The following is a 22300-nucleotide window of genomic DNA, read 5'->3' as shown; positions in this document are numbered from 1 at the left end:
AATGAGAACATGTCCCATGCTCAATATTTAAATGATTCCTATATTTGAATACATTTATACCTTGAAACAACTTTCCAGTTGTCAGAGGCTAGGCTACTTTGAGATTTTAAACTCCGAATAACTTCTATCTTTGTACCATTAAAGATAAAAGTCACAAAATAAATAAAGTCATACCATACTGGAGATTATAGAATATGAGTAAGTGACAAGTTAAGATCTCTCAAACTCTCTTCTATGTTAAATACAGAAAGCTAGCCCTTGACTTTTTGCATTAAGAGAACAGATAAACTGATTGTATTTCTTAACCTTCTCACAATCTTACTCATGTTGTGTCATTTCTCTCCTGTGAATTCCACTGGAGTTCAATATCAGTGTTTTAATACATTGGGTAATACTTTGGAAAGGATTATAATGAATTATTTTTTGACCTTTACATTATTCTACATCTTTGTTCATTAGCAACTGCTGTTGTTGGTTATTTATAGCACCATTAGTCATGATAGAAAGGGCACTCAAAAATCTGAAAATATAAAAATGCTGTTCATGTTAGAAGTATACTTAAAAGTAAACAAGTACTATCATTTTATAACTGACTCTCAGTTTTTGTACTAAAATGAGTATAGAATATCAGAAAATGGATCTAGACTAACAAAGGGAACTCTACTTAAATAATTTTTCATTAATGTTTGGGAACATGATAGTAGTCAAAACTGTAAAACATAGAAATCTTTTTTGATTAGAACACAAAGAATAAATGGGTTTGGTCCAGGGTTATTAGGAGCTGCTCTTTGCTTTCACACCTTGACTATCTAATGAATCTTCAAGTTAAACTTCTTTTACATCATACATGTATCACATCGATTTATAGTCTTTTCTCTCTCTTGTCCTAATTTCACATCATATTCATCACAGAGTTATTTCTACAATGAAATGCCACAAGCACAAAGGGATGTACTACTCCAAATAGTCACCACTACAAAACCTTTTTAAATATAAAAGCTATATTTTTATAACACATCATTCTTTCCATTACTTGTCTCTTATCTCTGCAATATGAAAGATTTAGTGGTACAGTTCATACCTCCTCAAATATATGCTACAAACCATGCCCATCACCAAAGGACCAATATTTTTTCACCAGAGTTCACTGGACCCCTCTCTTTACTTAATAACCTTTACCCTCAATTAATCTCTGGTAGTCTCTATTCTTAAATCTGTTAAATACTGTTAGTGTTTGTTTAGTTACACTAACCCAAAGATACACTTCTATGTTCATCACAACCCCCTCAAAGTAGCCCAGTTATAGAAACAATCTTAAATGCCCCAGGGCAGAAGAGCAGATTAAGATAGACACAATGGAATACTCTAGGCTATGAACAAAAGAAATAATCTTGCCATTTGAACATATAACAAAGGGGATTTGCTAAGTGAAATAAGTCTGAAGGAGAAAGACTGACAGTGAATGATTTCACTCGTAAGTGGAATATAGACAAACCAATCAAAGGAATCAGCTCTTCCTTTTAGTTTTCTGATTGGCTTTGTCTTAGGTTTTCTTTCCTCTTATGTAATTATTAAAAACAAGGTGTCAGGTTTTGCAAAATCCAGGTAGAATTTTAATAGAGGTCACATTATCCTGCAGGTGAATGTGGAGAGTGTGGACATTTAAATGTATATACCCAAGTTGCATTTTCATTTTCTAAAATTCTTCAACATCTTTCAACAACATTTTATGATTTTCAATGTAAAAGTCTTGAACATCTTGGCTAAATTTGTACAATTCAATTTATTACACTACTTGGCTAAGTATTGTATTTTTATACTATTTTAAATGGAAATACTTCCTTAATTTCCTTTTGGAGTAGTTCATTACAGATGCAACGAATTTATGTATCTTGATCTTGTCTCCTACAGCTTTGCTCGTCATTTATTCTAATTGATTTTGTGCATGTGAATCCTGTACACAAGATCAAGTATTCTGTGAATATTATTTCATTTCTTTCAAAATAATCTTTCAAAATAATTTTTATTTTAATAAATCAATTTGTGAGTAAAAAATAAAATAACTACATCCTTTGCAAACTGATCCCAAATAACTGCAACTATAAAGCTGCTTTATTACTGATAAATTATCTGAAGTCAAGATTAAAGTGATTTAAAGAAATAACAGAACTAATATAATATCCTTCCATTAGCCAATACACTTAGGTTATTTATTAACTTTGTGTTAGTATATGCTATGTACAAGGCTGAATACTTTTTTAAATAAATATTTGATATATTTTATAGGTATTTTAAAATAAATATAATCCAGGCTACTAAAATGATATGAATTCATGTGTACATGAAAAGAATCTTTATCCTGTGTTCTTTACTATGTCACACTTCAATATCTCATCCTTTGGTTATTTGGCCTTTAAGGCAGAACAAAAATATAAACAAACCTGTTTTTAATAAAAATGTTTAAATCTGATTTGTCCCACTTGACATCTGAGGCCAAACTATTCTTCAAATGCAAAGCCAGAAAAAACTTGAAGAGCATTAGTTCAAAATAACAGCATTACTGAAGAAAACCACGAGATTTAGAAACTACATTTTGACTTTCATTTTGACTACAATTCTAAAGCATAAACTGTGGTAATAGTCTTGGAGAAAAGATCTGTGCCATATAAGATCACAAAATGAAAACTATCTTTTCTCCTAGTTTATGGTTTAATTTGAATATTATATAAACTCTCAGGAATAGCTTATGTTCTTAATGTCAGATGTGTGCAATGCCTACATTAAAGTCATATCACCCAACCAATAAATATATTTTTAATTGTAAAAGGGAAGCATCACAATTAAACAAAAACTTGCACACCATAAAGACAATTCATTGTCCTCCCTTAACATATGCTTCTGTACAGGCAGAGAGTGTATACAACAAATATAGGAGATAATAGAAACTTTTTGTTCTAATAAAGCCTCCTGTAGGCTTTGTTCCATTTATTTAGTATCCCAAACTCCACAAAAAGCTTGAGTTCAATTTAGTGAAATTCTTTTAAATTAAAGGAAATTTTTTTTTTTACTTTTTATGCATACAAGATATGAAGTATAGAACACAGATGCAGGGGGTAAGAAGTTTCATCAGAGACAGAATGGGGAGCAGAATAAGCAGATGTACTGAAATACACTGCTAAGTGGAGCAGTTGGCAAGAAAGGAGAGAGAGATCTGCTATACCACAGGTAGTGGCATCCCTAGCCAGGGATGAACTTAGACCATAGTGGTGCTAGTGCTCAGGTTTAATTCCTATGCCACCAGGGAGGCCCCCAAGAGAGATTTAAAAACTCACTTCTTGATGTGAAAATACTAAACTAAAATAAGGAAGGTAAAGATATTAAATTGGAAAGTAGTATAAATGAAACTTATAAAGGTAAGGAAATGTTGCCATTAGAATGAAAGTGTTATATATATAAAAAGTCTGAATGCAGATTACGGTAGAAGATGGATTTAACAAGGAGACATAATATAAACTCAAAATTATCATTTTCATACATACATACTTACATATACTCACATGCAATATTATGTCACTTGAAAAAAGAAAACACTGCTTTTTGCAAAAACATGGAGGGGATTATGCTAAGTGAAATAAACCAGGACATGAATATGCAGGAACTCATCTATATATGGAATGCATTAACAGTAAAAGCCATTGAAACAGGTAGAATAGTGATTGCCAGACAAAGGAATAAAGATGGGGGATATGGGTGAAGTGCTCACAGCTGAAAATTCTACTTAGAGAATAAAACAAATTTTACATGTTCATATAATAAGACACATATAATAAGTGAGACACATATAATAAGTGAGTTGATAGATGTGTTAACTAATCTAACTGCAATAATCATTTCACAGTACATACATATAATAGTGCATCACATTATACACCTAATTTATGCCATACTACAAAACAATCTCAATCATGTTTGGGGGGGGGGAGGGCAAGCACCCTTGTGGGAGAAAAGAATAACAAAGGAAAAGTCATAAAAGACACAATTTGTAGACATAATTATGTACCCCTTAGGTATTTTAAGACATGTCTACTATATGATAAATAGTAAAAATTGGGAGAAGCTTTGTAACATTTATAACATGGAAATTATACCAATGCTTCAGAAGAGCATATAAAACAATAAAAAAGCAAATGCTACAAACAAACAATGGAAAGAAAAGAGACAGGAAATATATATATCCACACTTGGAAAAGGATCAAATTGAAAAGTATGAAAAAATGATCAGTTTTGGCACGCATATAGAAAAATAGACACAAATATGCACTACTTACTAAAGAGTATTTTTTCATTAATTTTTACATCATTTTGTGCCTTTTTCCATCTCATTTGTAATCCCTGTGAGCTTCCCATCACCAAATCACCCGTGTGCCATTACCATAGTCCCGTGCACTTCCCTCCCCACTCCGATTTTGATCCCCATCCCCACTCTACCCCTGTAAAATGCCTCTGGTATCTAATTGTTCATTATTAATTTTTTTACAAAAGAACACATTTTTAAAGAAAAATTTAAATTCTAAATTGTACAATGTGAATAAAACTTAACATAAAATTCTACTCTACATCTTGCATCTTTATTTCTGTCAAAATATAAAATACAAGGTGTGTAAAGTTGTATATTGTTGAGCGAAGACCAATTAGATTTGTTTGTAATCAAAAGCAATTCTTATATTAAATATTGAAAACTTAAATTGCTGAATTATGGTGCATCCATATATTGCAATTGCAATTATATATCATTTAATAATTATTAGTTGCCTGAAGATTGTTTATAAAATTAGAAGCAAATGGAAGACAATATGTTTAATTTTTTATTGAAAATGCATATGCAGAGCTCTCCTGTGTTAAAGAGCAACATTAAGAAGGTAGCTGCTGCCCCTTCAGCATGAGTTCTGGCCAGCAGGGTGACCCACATGGAGCAGCAGACCTCTCCTGTCTTGCCCTCTGCTCTCTTCAGCAGTGTTGTTTCGTGGATCTGCCTGTTCTGCTCCCCATTCTGTCTCTGGTAGATTCTCTCACTACCACCCCTGCAACTCTGGCTTGTACCCCAGTTCTTGTATGCATGAATAAATAAATCTTTTTTAAAAATATATATGCATATCATGGTGATTGATGAATTATCATTTCATCTTCTTGTTTATCTTATTATATTTAAATACTTTCCTACAGTGAAAAAAAAATTAATCTTTTGTAAAAAAAAAAAGAATAGGATTTTTGTAACTATAAAAAAATTAGTTCATAAACAGCATATGTTGTTTTCCTAAAGTATTAGTTTATTTCACTTGTAATGTAGCCAATAAGTTTCAGAGAGAGAGAATTCCTTCAGCTATTACTAATGATAGAAATTCACCCAAGTGAGAGCTGTCGAACTGAAGTGTGGTTTAATGCGCTAACATCTTGGACCTCCCTCTCAGAAAGCAACATTATCGACTGGACATTGCACATGAATTCATGAGTATGCTTGTTCCATGTCCGATTAAGCTTTCTAGTCTGACAGAGATGGTGCTTTGGAAATACGTGCCTTACATAAACAAGGCTATGTCTTCATCTTCCAGGCCATAAAGAACTTTGATTTGAGTACTGAAGTATCAGTGCAAATCACAATGACAGGAGATGATACTGAGGTTGTAAAAATGATTCAGACATCTTAGAAGGCAGTATATTTCTAAGAATTTGCCTATTTCTTCTAGGTAGTTCAAGTTACTGGCATACAGATGTTCATAGTAATCGCTATGATCCCTTTATGTATAAAAACTCTGATATAACTTTTGTTTCTTATTCTCTTTATTAACACTTTTCCCTTTTTTCCTTAAAAGCTTCCTAGAGGTTTTTCTATTTTGTTAAATTTTTTCACAAGTTTTTTAAATTCATCTTCAACAGCAAGAGGAAAAAGAATATAAACACATGGGACTACATCAAATGAATGTGTTTTTACAGTGATAGAAACTATATTAAAAGAAACAAAAATATGCCCTACTGAATGAGAGGAAAGATTTTCACATCATACATCTGACAAAGGACTAGGATCCACAAAGAATTTATACCACTGAACAAAAAGAAAGCAATAATCCAATCCAAAAAAAGTGCAAACATTTTGTGCATACATGTAGCAACAGGTACATGAACAATGGTCACCCGCATTTAATGTCAGGGAAATAAGAATCAACACCATGAAGGTATACCACCTCACACCTTTAAGAATAGTCCATGCATAAAACACCAGAAGTATTGGCAAGGACATGGAAAAAAAGGAATATGCATGTAATTTTGGTAGGAATGTAGAATGATCTAGTTGTTACAGAAAAGAGTTGGATGTTTCTCAAAATTTTTAAAAGCAGATCTACTATATGATTCGGCAATTCTATGCCAAGGTATCTACCAAAGAATGCAAAAACACTAGTAAGGATATATGCATGTCTATGTGCATTATAACACTATTTACAGTACCCAAGTTACAGAAACATTCTAAGGACAGATGAGTGGATGAAGAAGATATAATTTATATACAAAATAGAATTCTATTCAAGGATAGAAAAATGAATACTTTGGTCCTCCCTGGTGGCGCAAGGGGTATGTCTCTCACTATGAAGCTATATGCAGTCATTGCAGCATGAGTTTGTTTCCCAACTGGGAGCTGACCCACACGGAACAAAAGACCTCTCACCTTGCCCACTGCTCCCCTCAGCAGTATGTATAAGTAAATCTGCCTGTTCTGTTTCCCCACTCTGTCCCTGGTGAATCCTCTCACCCACCAGCACCTCTGGCCTAGACCCCAGATCTTGTACGCATAAATAAATAAAACTTAAAAAAAAACAAAAATGAACTTTTGTACTTATGATAAAATGAATAGAACTGGAGGGATAATGCTAAACTAAATAAATCAGGAAAGAGATATTTATAGAATAGTTTCACATATATTGGAATATAGAGAAAGAAACCAAACTGTCAGTCAATATCCCAGTCAGAAATCTCTAGAAATCAGTATGTAGAATTAAAACTGGAAGTGGAGGGAAGGGTGGACATAATCCTGGAGGGGACACAATGGACTATGGTAGCAGACTATGGTGAACATGTGGGGTGCATATGTGTATAACATACACTTGAGGAGGTGTCATTTTCTACCTCTGAATCACATATAATATGGGATACCACTGTGACCTAAAAAAAAATTAAATAAGTAAAATAAAAATTATTTGTGAGATTAAATTATGCTCATATTTCCAAATCTTTGAGCAGGTACTGTGAAAGATACTTCTTCCTCCCAACTTTGTGCAATTTTAGCAGTTCTTTGTAAGAAGCGTGGGACAGTAATATATTTCCTTAATTCTATTGAGGTTGAAAGGAAAAACATGTAAAATTATATAATGAAAACGATAAAGTGTATTTAAAACCATGATATCAAAGTTATTTCATTATTAAATATAGTGATCTTTGTTAACATAATATAAAATCATACACTGTCTTATGAATATATTCATTAAACTTCACCTTGTGTAACAAATATATTACCTAACCACTGTATGTGACATATGTGTATCATATACCTATAATTTAGGCATAGTTTACAGGTTTTTTCATCACTGATTTTTTTTTTAAATACCATAGTAGTTAATTTTAAAATTGTCAAACTAAAATACACTGAAAAAATTAATATTAAAGTGGTTTAAGTTATTTATTTAAAACAAATTATTGTTGTATATGACGATGTGAAAGAATAGAAGCATAAGTAAAGGCCAAGATAGTAAAACTATGTTTTCTTGTGTGTGAGAGACATAATTATGCTTTATATTCAACCCTGCAGCAATGCCACCGGAATGAGACTTTCACGTGTATTAAAAGTTAGAGAAAATTACCTTAGTTAATTTAGATTTTGACTGGTTAGACTTTGTTTCAGCAAAACCATTTCAAAAACCCAGTATTAAACCATTTTTCTAGATTTATAAAACTGAATCTTTTAGAAATTATGTTGGGAGAGTGTTAAGGCATCTAAATTGACCTAAAAAATACTGTCTGATCTTCCTATCAAGGAAAGTTCTGTGAAAGCAATAATTCTGGCATTTAATGTCTAAAAGACTAAAGCTTTGAAAATAGTTATTCTTGCAGCACAGGAATATATTAAAATGTTTTCAGATTTATGGAAGCTTTTAGCCACTGTTGTATCTAACACTTACATATAATATACAGAGTTATGTCACAGAGTTAGTTTGCTTTATTTATGGCTTTTTTTACTTTATAATGATGTCAAGCTTGTAGAAAGAAGGAAGGTGGGGATTAAAACTATGTTCTGGGCCCTCCCTGGTGGCGCAGCGGGTTAAAACACAGCACTAAGAAGCTTAAGCCACTTCAGTTCGATTCCCGCCTGCCCCGGAGGTGACCACATGGCGTGGCAGACCTCTCCTGACCCGCCCGCTGCTCCCCTCAGCAGTGTACTTCATGGATCTGCCTGTTCTGCTCCCCTGCTCTGTCTCTGGTGAATCCTCTCACCCTCCACGTCTCTAGCCTGTACCCCAGCTCTATATGTATGAATAAATAAATAAATATTAAAAAAAAAATGTTCCACCTGAAAAACAATGATCAGTGTTATGAAATAAGAAGAAAAATCTAAGAAAAGTACTTCTATTTTACAAATAAATAATACACTTAAGAAATTATGTTCTATCTGGTCAGCATGGTGAATGAGCTGGTTCATATTCAAAAAGTTATTCAATAACCTTTAAGCAAGTCCTAAAATCCAAAATAATTTAAAATATTTCCTTATTCCAGGTAATCATGAAATAGGTACATTTTCTTTTCATTGAAGAGAATGATGAGTTCTTTTGATTAGAATTAAAAAAGTAAGAGTGCAGGTATGCAAGAGGTTTGAGGGAAAAATGGTAGGAATTTTGCAATGAATGAGACTATGTAAAATGTGCCTTGAAATTATGGGTCTTTTAGGTGGAGAAACTAGTCTGAGAGTAAGGAAGTTTCTTTATATATATATATATATTTAGTAGAACTGTGGTGTAGACCAGAGGTGCAGGTGGGGAGCACAATAAGGAGATCCACTGAAACACACTGCTGAGGGGAGCAGTAGGTGAGAGACAGGAGAGGTCTGTTGCGCCATGTGGGACACCTCCCTGGCTGGGGATCAAACTCAGGCTTAAAGGGTGATAGCACTGAGACTTAACCCCTAAGGCAACAGGTAAGCCTGAGTAAGGAATTTGCTCTTAAACTGTTTCTCAATTACAACAGTCATTTTACAGTTGTTTTATTATTTAATGAAACTACCTTCTAACATTTTTTTTTCCTGACATCAGGTTCTAAAGAAAATTTTCTCTAGATTTAGAGATGAAACAGTCTTCTCTGATCAAAATTGGGATTAGAAAGCAATAAATTTAGTTCACTGTTTTTAGCAATATAGTCCCTACTTCTTGCCATGGAGACCCTTAAGTAAGAGATCCTAGAGCCATCTAGGGAAATAAGCTAACTTTAAAATTGCCTAGCCTGACAAGCTAAATTATACTAAAATTAAAAACTCCCAGGTCCAATGTACAAGTGTTTCTCAGTCTGTATATAAACAAATTTTCTCTAACCCTTGATCCACATTTTGAAAAACTCCCTAATGAACCCAGTTAGATAGAAACCACTAACTTAGGATATACATACATAATCTATTAGACATCATTTCCATATGTAACAGTCAAGCGTGGCAAAGTTAATTTTGCCTGAGGAGGTGATTTCATGCTCTTTAGAAATGCAGACTATATTTAAATATATGGAATATATTAATGGAAATATAGGTAATTCATGAGGTGTTGCTTATTTACCTGAGCCACACAATTTCCTGAAACCTCCCTTTGCTTTGTATAAGTTACAAGTATCCTAAGGAACATTTATATGGCAAAATTGCAAAAATTTTTTGACAACTGTCAAATATGATCAAAGCAAAGCAATAATAACATCTGCTATTCTATCTATGTACTTTAGGCAACTCTGGCTGCTAAGCTTCAAATCAATTGTGGTCAAATTGAAAAATATTTTAATACAATAAAGTCGAAAGTAAAAGAGAGCTCAGAAAGCCAGAGTGAAAAAATCAGCCCAGAAAATCTTTGTACTCTAAAGCATTGTGGTTCTCCTCGAGGTCATTTTAGCAAAAGTAATCAGGGGCTGGACGGCAGATACACCATTCACTTTCTTTGAAGCAGCAAGTTAGAAGCTTTAACTGTGGCGAGCTATGAGGAAAAATAGTTTGGATAAGAGTCCTATAACATAAAATGCCTTTATTCATGTCTTCAGTAACATTTCCTCAAGATTATTCAAACAAAATAAGGAAGGTTGGAGGCTTGTAGGACAGGGAACACTTACTTATTGGGGACCAAGACAAAGGTTTGAGTTTGAGTCTTGGATGATGAAAAAACCTAAATAAATGATGAGGAAGACTAAAGATTGAAAGAAAAGGCAGAGACAAGAAAAGGGAAAAGCTGGGAGAGGAGGGAAAGGAGAAAAGGTCCTAAGGAGGTGGAGGAGGAATGGATAGTTTTGAAATGACATATTAATAGTGCTCTTTTCTTTTCATTTTTTGTAAAGATTTATTTATTCATGCATACAAAACTGGAGTACAGGACAAAGGTGAAGGGGCAGTGAGAGAATTCACTAGAGACAGAGTGGGAAGCAAAACAGGAAGATCAACAAAGTGCACTGCTGAAGGGAGCAGCGGGCAAGATGGAGAGGTCTGTTGTGACGTGTGGATCAGCTCCAGGGCCCAGGATTGGACTCGCTCTGAAGCCACGCTGAGTCGGGTGCCTTTGGCTTGCAAGCGCTGTGCTTTGACCCGCCATGCCACTAGGGAAGGCCTAATAGTGCTTTTGAATGAATGATGACGTTACGAATTGATTTCTTTATCTATGTTTCCCTCTGGTTTCTATGACTTTCACAACTTTCACACATTTTAATTGATTTTTTTTTTAATTTTGGATGAAAGATTATACTGAGCCCTGTCACTCTGTAACTAAACATTACTTAGCTCTGTAACTAAACATTTCTCTATACAAAGAGATCAAATAAATACAAGTTACGGTAAGGTGGTAGAGCAGAAATTTGGAGTTGCTTAATAATTCTTGAGAGACATGTTAAAAAATAGGTGCTCACTTACTTCGTATGATCCACCTGTGGTCTGTGGTTTTCTTCCCCATGATGAATACTGGTCCCATTACCAAGTCCCCACCTGAATGTATTTGAATCTTGAATTAAATCCCCTGGGGTTGGCTGATACCATTTACATAGGCTTCCATTTTCAAACGTGCAAACTTCCATAACTGTTGCATAAGAGGAAACAACAAAAATACAAGTTAATCACAATTTGTAATAAATGGTGATTTCTGTATGTACCAATACTGTCTTTTTTTTAAATGAGGTGACAGTTTACAAGTCCCAAGATTATATTTTCTCAGCACACCTACCACCATTTTTCCAGCCACAATCTAGCACCAAGCAAATACTTCCTTCCCTACCCCCACCTGCACCCTGGTAAACATCACTCTATTGTCAGAGTTAAAGAGTTTATTTTTGCTTCAGTTTTCTTTATATTCCCTAAGTAAATAAAAATCATATAGAATTCATCTTTCTCCTTCTAGCTTACTTCACTTAGCATAATCCCCTCAAGGTTCCTCATTTTGTCCCAAATAGCAAGAGTTCATCGTTTATTTATTTATGCATCTAAGGAGGTGTAGGCCAGAGGTGTGGGAGATGAAAGGGTTCGCCAGAGACAGAGTGAGGATCAGAGCTGGCAGACTGACTGAAACACATTGCTGAGGGGAACAGCGGGGAGACAGGAGAGGTCTGCAGTGCCCTGTGGGTCAGCTCCCTGGGGGGATCAACTCTGTATGCCACAGTGATAGGATAGCTTGAAAGCGCTGTGACATTAACCCCTGTGCCACCAGGGAGGCCCCCCAGAGACAGCTTTATTTTTATGATTATTTTTGTCTAGCTTAGGTATATTTCTTTGTTGAAGAATAAATATGAACGTTTTTAATTGTTTAAGATATAAAATTTCTTACTAAGGCTAATACAAGAAAATTAGAATTTTACCATCTATATTACCTATATGTTCCAGACTCTTTTAATATGATCAGGATACTTGAGAAATACTAGAGCAAACAGTAAATTCACTACTATTCAATAAACAGCAGAGAAGGGGATAAAAACCATCAAGTGTTTATTATTTCTTGTGTGTGTGTGTGTGTGCTTATTATTTCTGATCTTATTATTGGTCCATTTAGACATAAGTAGTTACTTTTTCTCTTGGACTTGCATCTTTGTTTATGAAGTTCACTTTTAAATTAAGTAACCTGCATTTGATCCAATAGAAGAGCCAAGGATTGGTAGGTTCTAAAACAAAGAAAACTACCTTTCAATAGAGCATAAGTGTTGAAGATGTTATCTATCTTAATCGATCTTTTCATAAACTCCTTATTTGACATAGTATTTATTTTATATGTGCATTTTGTCAAGAGCAAAAAGTAAGTGAATTTGTCTAGTTTGGGGATATTATAATTCTTCCTCCCTTAATATTCCTACTTATCATGTGAATAGCAGAGACAAATAAAGGGCTAGAGCAGAGCTAGTCAGTGATCATTCTAGGGTCAAAAAAAGTCCATGGAGACAAGTGTTTTGAATCCAAAACACTAATTTAAAGACACTGTGCCTGATAGAAAAATGCATCAACTCTCCAACTATATTTTGTTTTTATATAAATAGCTTCTAACTTGAAAGACCGCATATAGCCAGTTGAAGATGTCAAACTAGGACAGTAGAGCATGTCATTTTCTTATCACTTATGGCTACATTCAATAAAAAGTTCAAGAATTTCACTTACCACAGGATGACTCATCAGATTTGTCGGGGCAGTCATATCTAAAATCACATTTCTGAATTTCTTTAATACAATGGCCACTCGGGCTGCAGATAAATTCATCGTCTGTACAGTTGTGTGGAGGTAATGTTGCTGGAATTAAAGTTGCAGGGGGAATTGAAAGATCCACTGGCAAATTACCTGGAGAAGAAATAATATACAAAGCATCATTTACAAATGATCCATTTCCTTTTTTTTTTTTTAAGGATTTATTTATTTATACAGAACTGGGGTACAAGCCAGAGGTGCATGGGTGGTGAGAGGATTCACCAGAGACAGAGTGGGGAGCAGAACAGGCAGATCAATGAAGTACACTGTTGAGGAAAACAGCAGGCGAGATAGGCCTGCTGGGTCACCTCCAGGAAGGGGATGGAGGCACTGAAGTCACAGTCTCAGCCAGTTTAGCAGTGCTGCGCTTTAACCCACTGTGCCACCAAGGAGGGCCCACAAATTATCAATGTCTTGTAGAATTTTACATAGTGATTTTTTTTAGGGTGTTTCACATTTAATATTGTAAGGAATACTCAATAGTATTTGCTAATCTGAATTCCTTTATACAGAAATAGGAAGATAGTTTCTTGGCCTTCGCAATGGCAAATCACTCAGGATATATCGTATAAAAAAATAGGCAAAAATAAAAAATGGATATTATTGAAAAGCTTTTCAAACTTGCTGAGAAGTCCCAAGGAAAGGGCTTGGAATATTGGTAGAAACCAAAAGGGTTCCAGATGTGGGCACTAAGAATTATACTAAAGACTTTTTCCTCCTGTCATCCCTAACCTGATTTTTAAATGAGATACGTTTCTGCAGAAGTAGTATATCATTTATTTGCAATTGCAACTTGACTGAAATGGAATCTTGTCCTTGTTCCAATTAAAGATGTTTCAACAGATAATTTTGTATGAGAATGGATAACATAATGATTAAACCAACATTACCTCAAGAAAAATAAAGAAACAAAGGAAGAATAGGGACACAAGAATCTGATTGTGAAGGGCAGGAAAAATGAAATAAATTTTAGTATAAAATAAAAGCTATAGGTAATGTACAAACCTGAACTTTAACAATTAGGTCCCTATTTTGTGTTTATGCTTTTTAGTTTTCATTTTTTTAATTGACCAGGGAGGAAATATGCTGCACAAGATTAGTTTATATTGAAAACAAGTCAATATCTACAATTAGGCCTGTATATAAAGATTCTATCTCAATTAATATGTCACAAACAAACAAACAAACAAACCCTGACTGATGGTCAGCTTAGTATATTTATTAAGCATAATAAATTTACTAAGAGTCTAATTTTTATTTCACCTTAGGCAGGGTTACATCAAATTTCTTTATGATGCCTATGACTTCAAAAGGTTTTATCATCAACCTTTTGTTATAAAGCCAACATTAAAACTGCACAGCTCAGTTTTTAAATTCCATGTCTTTCTTCCAAAAACTTGAACCAGAAAATCGAGCCCAATGCTCTGTGGCTGCTATTTCACAGCTCTGCTATGTGCTGGCAGCTCTTTACCTTCATCTTGGAACCACTAGTCACAAAGTATTTTAAAGAGGTTAACTGGAGCAGAAACCATATCAATGGTGATTTGTGTTCCCTGTCTGATGTTGTTGTTGTGTTGTTCTCCATTGCCCCTGAGGTCACAATGATGCACCTTAAGATCAGAGTGAGAGGAGATTGGGGACTAGCCTAGATCACTGATTTGTCAGACAAACTTATGTGACAATTTCAATTTTGTCCTCAATTGTGTATCTCCTCCCAGTCTCTTATGCACTTTAATTGTGTACTCTTTTAATTTTTAATTTGATCAGCACTACAGTAATAGTGGTTAACATTATGATGCAAAAATGCAGATATCATATTCTACCACATCTTATCTATGTCACCTTGAGCTGATTATCTCCTTCTCAGTGTTCTCTGTAAATCTGGGACTACAAAGGTGTCAATCCCATTTAACTTTCCCATTTACCCACCTATGATGGCTCAGACCATATTCTAGATTTCTAAAAAACTTTAAACAAATTATATAAAAATAGATGATCTGATATCTATGAGAGCTAGATGCTGTTACCAGTTCCTTCTCTTGTAGAGAATTTATTTTCCTACCCCTGCTAAACTCCTTGTCTGAGGATAGCACTTCCTGTCCTATTTTAAGACTTAGTCACATGGCTTGCACTGTCCAATGGACATGGTCAGACATGATACATACCAGGTACCACAGAAGCCCCAAAGGTGCTTCCTTTCCTCACCCTCTAACTTGACAACAAAACGTGCCATTTAGGGACTTAGTGTTTCACCCTTGGTTCCTGATAGACAGGAAACATGGGACAGGAAACATGGAATGGGGAAATATAGGTTGGAATGACATAGAATTATAAAGGTCTATGAATCATTAACACATATATTTGCTATTGTTTTCCTAAGCCAGCCCACATATTTAAAAGCAAGAAAGAAATGCATGTGTCTATAAATCAGAGATTTAACTTACAAAAGATGACTGAAAATGATACAGTATCTTACACATAGAAGCACTTACAGTTTTAGCAATAATAATAAAAGTATATAAAATACTGCAAAGATAGGCATCTATCTACCTATTCATCTAACAACACTGTATAAGCAGCTGCCAACCCTCTTCTTCTACAGTTATCATTATTGTGGAGAAAAATAGAAATTTCATCATTGAAATGATTCATTTTAACATTGAAGTGATAGCTGTTGTAGAAAAAAAATAACAGAGGCAAAAAAGTTAGAAAATGTCAGATAAGAAGATGGTGTGTGTGTGTGTGTGTGTGTGTGTGTGTGTGTGCGTGTTATGCTTAGGGAAGGCTTCCCTAAAGAAGAAATTTTTGAGTGGAGATCAGAAAGAAGTAAAGAAGAGAGTCAAATAACAAATGGAAGAAGTATATTCCAAGAAGAGGGAGAGAAGCTGTAAGACCTTCAGGCATAAATGGATTGTCGTGCTCAAGGATTAGCTAAGATACTTTGTAGTTGAAAGAAGTCAATTAAAGGCAGAGTGGTAGAAGGTGAAGTCAGAGATTTCTATGAATCAGTCATTTATTCCTTTGACACTATTAGAAGATGTTTAGTTTCTGCTGATAATGAGAAAGGACAACACAGGAAGATTGACTGTAGCATAATACAATCTGTTTGAGCATAACACAATATAACTTTGAAGAAAACAATGTAGCAGCTGCTTTGAGAATAGTTTATATGATTCAAGATCAGAAGCAAATAATTCTGTGAAAGATATGCTGGTGAAGGATAGAATTGGACCTATGGTGGTTAATGTAATTTAATGTAATAAATGTAGAGAGAAAAGACATCAATTTATAATAATGAACACTTGAATTGTATAATGCTATGATACAACAGTAAAAATTACAAAATGAAATAAAACTATAATAAATTGTGCCTTATTTTACATTTGGTAAAACTGGCATTAAAATACTTATGTCATAAAAAAAATGAGCAGAGAGATCATTTAAAAAACTATTGCAATAATCCAGGGTGTCTTAGAACTAGAGGAGAGCTGTGAAACTAAGGAGAAATCATGAATTTTGAGTGTATCTGAAACAAGGTGTGGACCAGGTTTGTTAATGAAGAGTATGCATCAAGAAATCAACTGTCAATCACTAAAATAGAGAGGCATGAGAATGGCAGGAGTGAGGGAACAATTAAAGATCAAGAAATTACTTTGAATAACTGAGACATGGCAAACTTATTCAATTCTTTCTTGCTTGCTTGCTGGCCTTTCAGAGGTATTTGACTTTCTGCTGAGCTCCATGGTAAATCACCACATAAAATGATAAAGGTAATTAATCCTACCAGAATGAGAAGGAGGAAGATCATAACTGTGTCATTGGCTACACTAAAAAGAACCGGAATCCAGCTCTCTGATTATGCTGGGAGGGGCTGGGACTCTTCTAGCCAGTGATATGACACTAATGGAGTTGAGGGTTTAGTTATAGCACAAGATAGTATGCTCTATGTGCATGATGACAATTGATCCTTAATGTTAACTATCCTCCTATGACTCTAAGAAAGAGATAATGCTCCCATCTTCTCATGCAGTTTAAGGATATCTAGTCCTGGTGACAAAAATCACCTTCCAAGAGCTGGGTATCATCCTACTATGTCATTTTGCAATGCCCAGATGAATTTCCCCCAGTAAAACTATTCAAAACCTGAAATATGTTCATTTTAGGTTATTTTTCCTCATCTTTGACATAGCTACTAGGTATCTCAATATGTAAGTTGAGATGCTGAGTAGATGATCTTTATTTAAATTGGGGCTTCAGGGAAAAGTTTAAAGATGGATATAAATTTGGAAAACATGTAATTGCTTTATTATAAAAAAAAGATATAAAATGGAGAATAAATGGATAATAACCTAAAAAATATTTAAGGTCTAGCTTGAGAGTAAAACATCACCAATGGTAACTGGGAGGTTATTCTAACTCCCAAAACAATATAATTATAAGGCAACAACTACTTTGGTTATCACAACCCCTCTAATATAACGGAATTATAGTTTCACTTCAGAGCTGATTTCCTAATATCTTGCATGTGATGAGATATAACTCAGCTAATTCAAACCTCTTTATGTTTGAAAGAATTTAAGACTAATTAGTAGCAAAGATTTGTAACAAGTTTTCCCAGGATCAATCTAGTTAGAAATAAAACTGTGGATATTTGGGAATATTTTTGGAAATGAGTTATTGGTTTTGTTGAAATTTTACCAAAAACACAGACATATAAATACTCAAATACTGAAATGTTCTTCCTTACCAAAATAGAGGGTACAGCCCATAAATGACAAATCATCAATTGCAATGTCTCCAGTGAAGCCATCTCCCACTGAAGCCTCCACCATAATCTAGGAAATATGTTGATATTGGGAAAAAAAGTTAATTTACATATACTCATGATTGGGGTAGAATTCAAAATTTATCTAAAGAGAACTATCTTTTGAACCATTAAAAAACATTTTGCAATAATCTCTATAAGTAGGTATCATACCTCTACTCTGACACAAGGGGATTCCACAAAATTCATTCTCTTTCTGGAAAGCTTTCATTATCTGAAATTGCATTATTATATACTTCCCTATAGCTTTCAACCATTAGTTCTAGACTTGCCTATTTTCTTCTCACCTTTCATGTATTTGGAAACAAATTATTCCCTTTCCTACCCGTGTCCCTATAGATCATCTGTTTCTAAGTTTAAACCTTTTCACCCTTCAAGAAACCCAATTTGCAGCCAAAGGTACTTGCTAAAATGTACAATTTTAAAAGCCTTAAAATTTTTCTCACATTGACCTTATTCTGTAATACTTTCTGAAATGGGCTAATCGTTATTAGATCTCCTTCAGAAGCACATTAATCACAGTGAACTCAGATGGCATCTGTGCTATTACAGAAGGTGCAATTCCCCCAAAACGCTGTAAAATATAAAATATTGACAGACCGGTACAGTGTATGGCAGATTGTGATTAGAAATGAGATTTACTATAATGGAATTAATCATGATGAATTATTTTAATACTTTTGCAAATATGTTGCATACTTACTAGTAATCCTGCCATAGTATAGTAATAAAAAAAAAACTTTATGCAAACTCAGACTTAAAAAACACATTCTTTTTTTCACTACTGTGTGAATCTATATTTGTTTCATTTTTCCTCACAAATGGTATATGAGAGTGTTGAAATTTTATTTCATTTTTCAAATTCTGTCTTTCATCAAAAGCTGTTCATGCATTATTTATTGATGTCCTAGTCGAAGGACAGAAAGTTTTAAATACCAAATGACTGACCTCAAACCTCATAAGTTCTTCCCCCAACATTCTAGACATTCTTGCAGGTTATCAGAATTTTTTACCTGATTTGTCATGAAGGAAATTAATCAACTTAGGAAGGCTTATGCATCTAACTGGCAAGTATATCTCTCTAATGTTGCCTAAAGAACATTTACTGGTGTCATACAAGAAATGCTCTGTGATTTACAATTGATCACTTCAAGTAGAAAATGTGCCTTCTTGCCACCATCATGACTGAAAGAAATATTGTGGTAAGAAGAAAGTGCAAAAGAAATGAAGAAAACAAAATTTTATGATTATTTTCAATAAACAAAATGTCAACATTCAAAACATGGCAGAACATAGTGTGAGAAAATAAGTGTGTTTCTTTTTTAAGATTTATTTATTTATTTATGCAGACAGAATTGGGGTACAGGCCAGAGGTGCAAGGCGGTGAGAGGATTCATCAGAGACAGAGTGAGAAGCAGAACAGGCAGATGGACGAAGTACACTGCTGAGGGGAGCAGCGGGCTGGTCAGGAGAGGTCTGCCACGCCATGTGGGTCACCTCAGAGCAGGGACTGAACTCATGCTGAAGTGGCTTTAGCTTCTTAGTGCTGTGCTTTAACCTCTTGCACCACCCGGGAGGGCCTGAAAATATGTGTTTTATGGAGAAAAAAGTCTAAGTAATTGGGCTAGCAAAAGGATTGCTAATTGCTAATAAATTTCCTGGATTGGGCCCTCCCTTGTGGTGCAACCGGTTAGGATGCAGCATTGCAAGCTAGGCGCAGCCATTTCAATGCAAGTTTGATCCTGGGCCCGCGGAGGAGATCCACATGGCAAAGAAGACCTCTCCTGACCAGCCCCCTACTCCCCTCAGCAGTGTACTTCATAGATCTGCCTCTGTCTCTGTCAATCCTCACTCTGCCAATGTATGCTGTCAATCCCCACTCTGTCTGGTGAATCCTGTCACCGCCCCTGAACCTCTGGCCTGTACTCCAGTTCTGTATGTATAAATAAATTAATTAATCTTTAAAAAAAAGTCCCTGAATCAATATGTGTCTAATCCCACTGCAAAACAACATAGGACATACTAACACACGGCATAGATGATGCCAATCAAAGAAAAACTAAAATAAATTACAATAAATGGTATTGAGTTGGGTATACTCTTTGTGACTTTTCTAATCTCATAATAAGAACAAAAATTTGTATCAACATCCCATAGATTATGGAAAGCATTCTTGTTATATAATAAATATCTATAAGCTAATGATAAGGATATATATTCATATGCAGCCATTCCATTGTGGGGGTTCAATGGTTCCAAAGAATTCCTCGTTTTCTTAATATAGTCACACCTTAAAGAATTGGCCACTTGTGAAAATTTTCTCATTCATCAGCCACACAAATTAAGCAGAACTTGTGAGTGATTTGGTATACACAAAGCTTCTACTTATGGGTTTTTATTATACATTACACAAGTGCTTGCCATTGTTTCCATCAACATTCAATGTCATGAGAAGCAGAAAACCCAAGGCAGAACACAACTTGGTCTTATCCTAAGGCATAATTTTAATATAATTTTCATCAAAATAACTTCCTTCCTAAACCCTATAGATGAATAATAGCTTCAAACTGAAATACTAAAAATGTCAATTTATATATATGATAGCAAGTTTCAGCCTCTTTTGAACTTTTAATTAGTCATCCATTTTTTAAAAGTCTACTTGCTAACAAATCATGTCTTGGGAAAAAGTTATAGTTGTTGAGGTTTAATTTTGCTTTTGCCCTGTACTTAACTTAGTCTTGTCAAAAGGTTTCAAAACTATTCTAAGAAAAGAGTCACACAAAGAGAAGGTACTATTGCTATTCTGGAGTTTAGGGATGCCAGGTATTAATACTAAATTCTATTCAGATTTTCCTAAATCACTTAAAGGGTAATTGAAAGTTCCAGTTTAGACCAGATGCCCTGCATTATCTGTGGAGACCAGGTCTACTTATATTAGAAAGATCACTAACTTAGAAATTTGCAAAGTAATACAGCCTCCTAAGTTATTCCTTTTGTTCCTGCTGCATATTTCAAGTAAGCTGGAGTGGTCTTGCAACTGCATTGGGACTGGACTGTTAGTTCTAATACAATTAAAGGCTTTAATATAACCAAAAATCAAATACCAATTAGGTTCTAGAGATTTGCCTAGACTCACATTCCTATATAATTAAGAAAATATTATCAACCAAATATTTTAAATGATGTGGAAACTATTGTCACGATATAGATGTAAGAAGCAATTTGATCATAACTTTTACTTTCAAATCCCTTATAGTCTCTATTAACTCAGGGGAGGAAAAAGTTATTTCAAACTGCCGTCATTATTAGCCAGCATGTATTCAGAAAAGAATAAAAATTATAGCACAATGTGTCAATTTTTAATATAATACACTTGGGAAGCACTTGAAAGCAAGAATTTTTTGTTTAATTTATAAATGCACACTTGCTATTTGCAACAACTGGCACTCTAATGCATTGTTGATGAGAATCCAAGATTAAAAGCAAAAGAAAAATTTCTAAATAAAGCTTTAGTGTCTTTTAAACATGTCCTCCCTGGAGCCAACAGAGTGATCTCTCTGACCCAGACACTTAAGGTTAAAAGCTCCATTTCCTGTGAGTCACTGCGCTCACTCTTGAGCAGGACTAGGTCCTGTATATACTCCTCTCTGCCTCAAACTTTATGCACCATGAATTTCAGAACTACTTAGTGGTTGTTTATATCAGTATGTGGTTTCTAATCTGAATATTTGCATAGACTTCTTTGTCTCCTACCTCCAATACAGGCTCTTTTATGGATACTTGAAAGACAAAGGTAATACAGTATCTTTGACACCACCAGGCTGATTCAGATGTCACTTCCTTTTGATTATAATTGTTTTTTTTATGTTTCCCTGACTAACTGAAAATTTGTTCCCTCTAGATAATGATGCTCCATGAAGAGAATGGTCATATATTTGTGTTCGTATCCCCACCAACAAGTATGTGTTTCAGATACAGTAGGATCCAATATCGGGGAACAGATAAACATTTATATATAATTTCATTATTCTGAGGAAATATTTAGTCATCAGAAGTAACAGATGTAAGATCATCATTCATTAATGGGTCATTTAAATTTTAGAATCCAGGTATTCAAACTCCTGATTTGATGCTACTTCTATTTTATCAAGTCATTTCCTCATATTTTTTAAAATAAAAGTTGATAAATTGCATTCATTTTACATGAATATTAAAATGTAAAATATTAAATATCAAATACCAAATCAACATAGCAGCACAACTAACTCATGTATCTATCAAAAGCAAAACAAGAAAATTCCGTATTAAAATCATCTCCAATTACAGACAATGACTAATCTAACAGAAAAACCTCTTATGATGGTATTTCCCCCCAAACAAGGAACACATTGAAAAAAATAAGATAAATTTTTTGTAAACATGATGGAATAAGCTAATTCATTTTAATTTGGTACTTCAAATTCAAGCAAATTGACTATAGAATT

General features: G+C 34.2%; 1 protein-coding gene across 1 annotated transcript in view; it reads right to left on the bottom strand.

Annotated features, from left to right (window-relative positions):
* MALRD1 (MAM and LDL receptor class A domain containing 1) overlaps nt 1-22300 on the bottom strand; it is a 336021-nt gene that overhangs the window by 215420 nt on the left and 98301 nt on the right. Inside the window, exons 20-22 of the mRNA XM_012731266.1 lie at nt 17739-17826; nt 12908-13084; nt 11186-11348 (exon numbers count right to left, since the gene is read on the bottom strand). Coding sequence (XP_012586720.1) covers nt 11186-11348; nt 12908-13084; nt 17739-17826 — 428 coding nt within the window. The remainder of the gene's footprint in view (nt 1-11185; nt 11349-12907; nt 13085-17738; nt 17827-22300) is intronic.

This window comes from Condylura cristata, unplaced genomic scaffold (assembly GCF_000260355.1).
Source record: "Condylura cristata isolate star-nosed mole 26May11 unplaced genomic scaffold, ConCri1.0 scaffold00030, whole genome shotgun sequence".
In the NCBI taxonomy this organism is placed as follows: Eukaryota; Metazoa; Chordata; class Mammalia; order Eulipotyphla; family Talpidae; genus Condylura; species Condylura cristata.
This window is presented reverse-complemented; position numbering and strand designations above follow the sequence as displayed.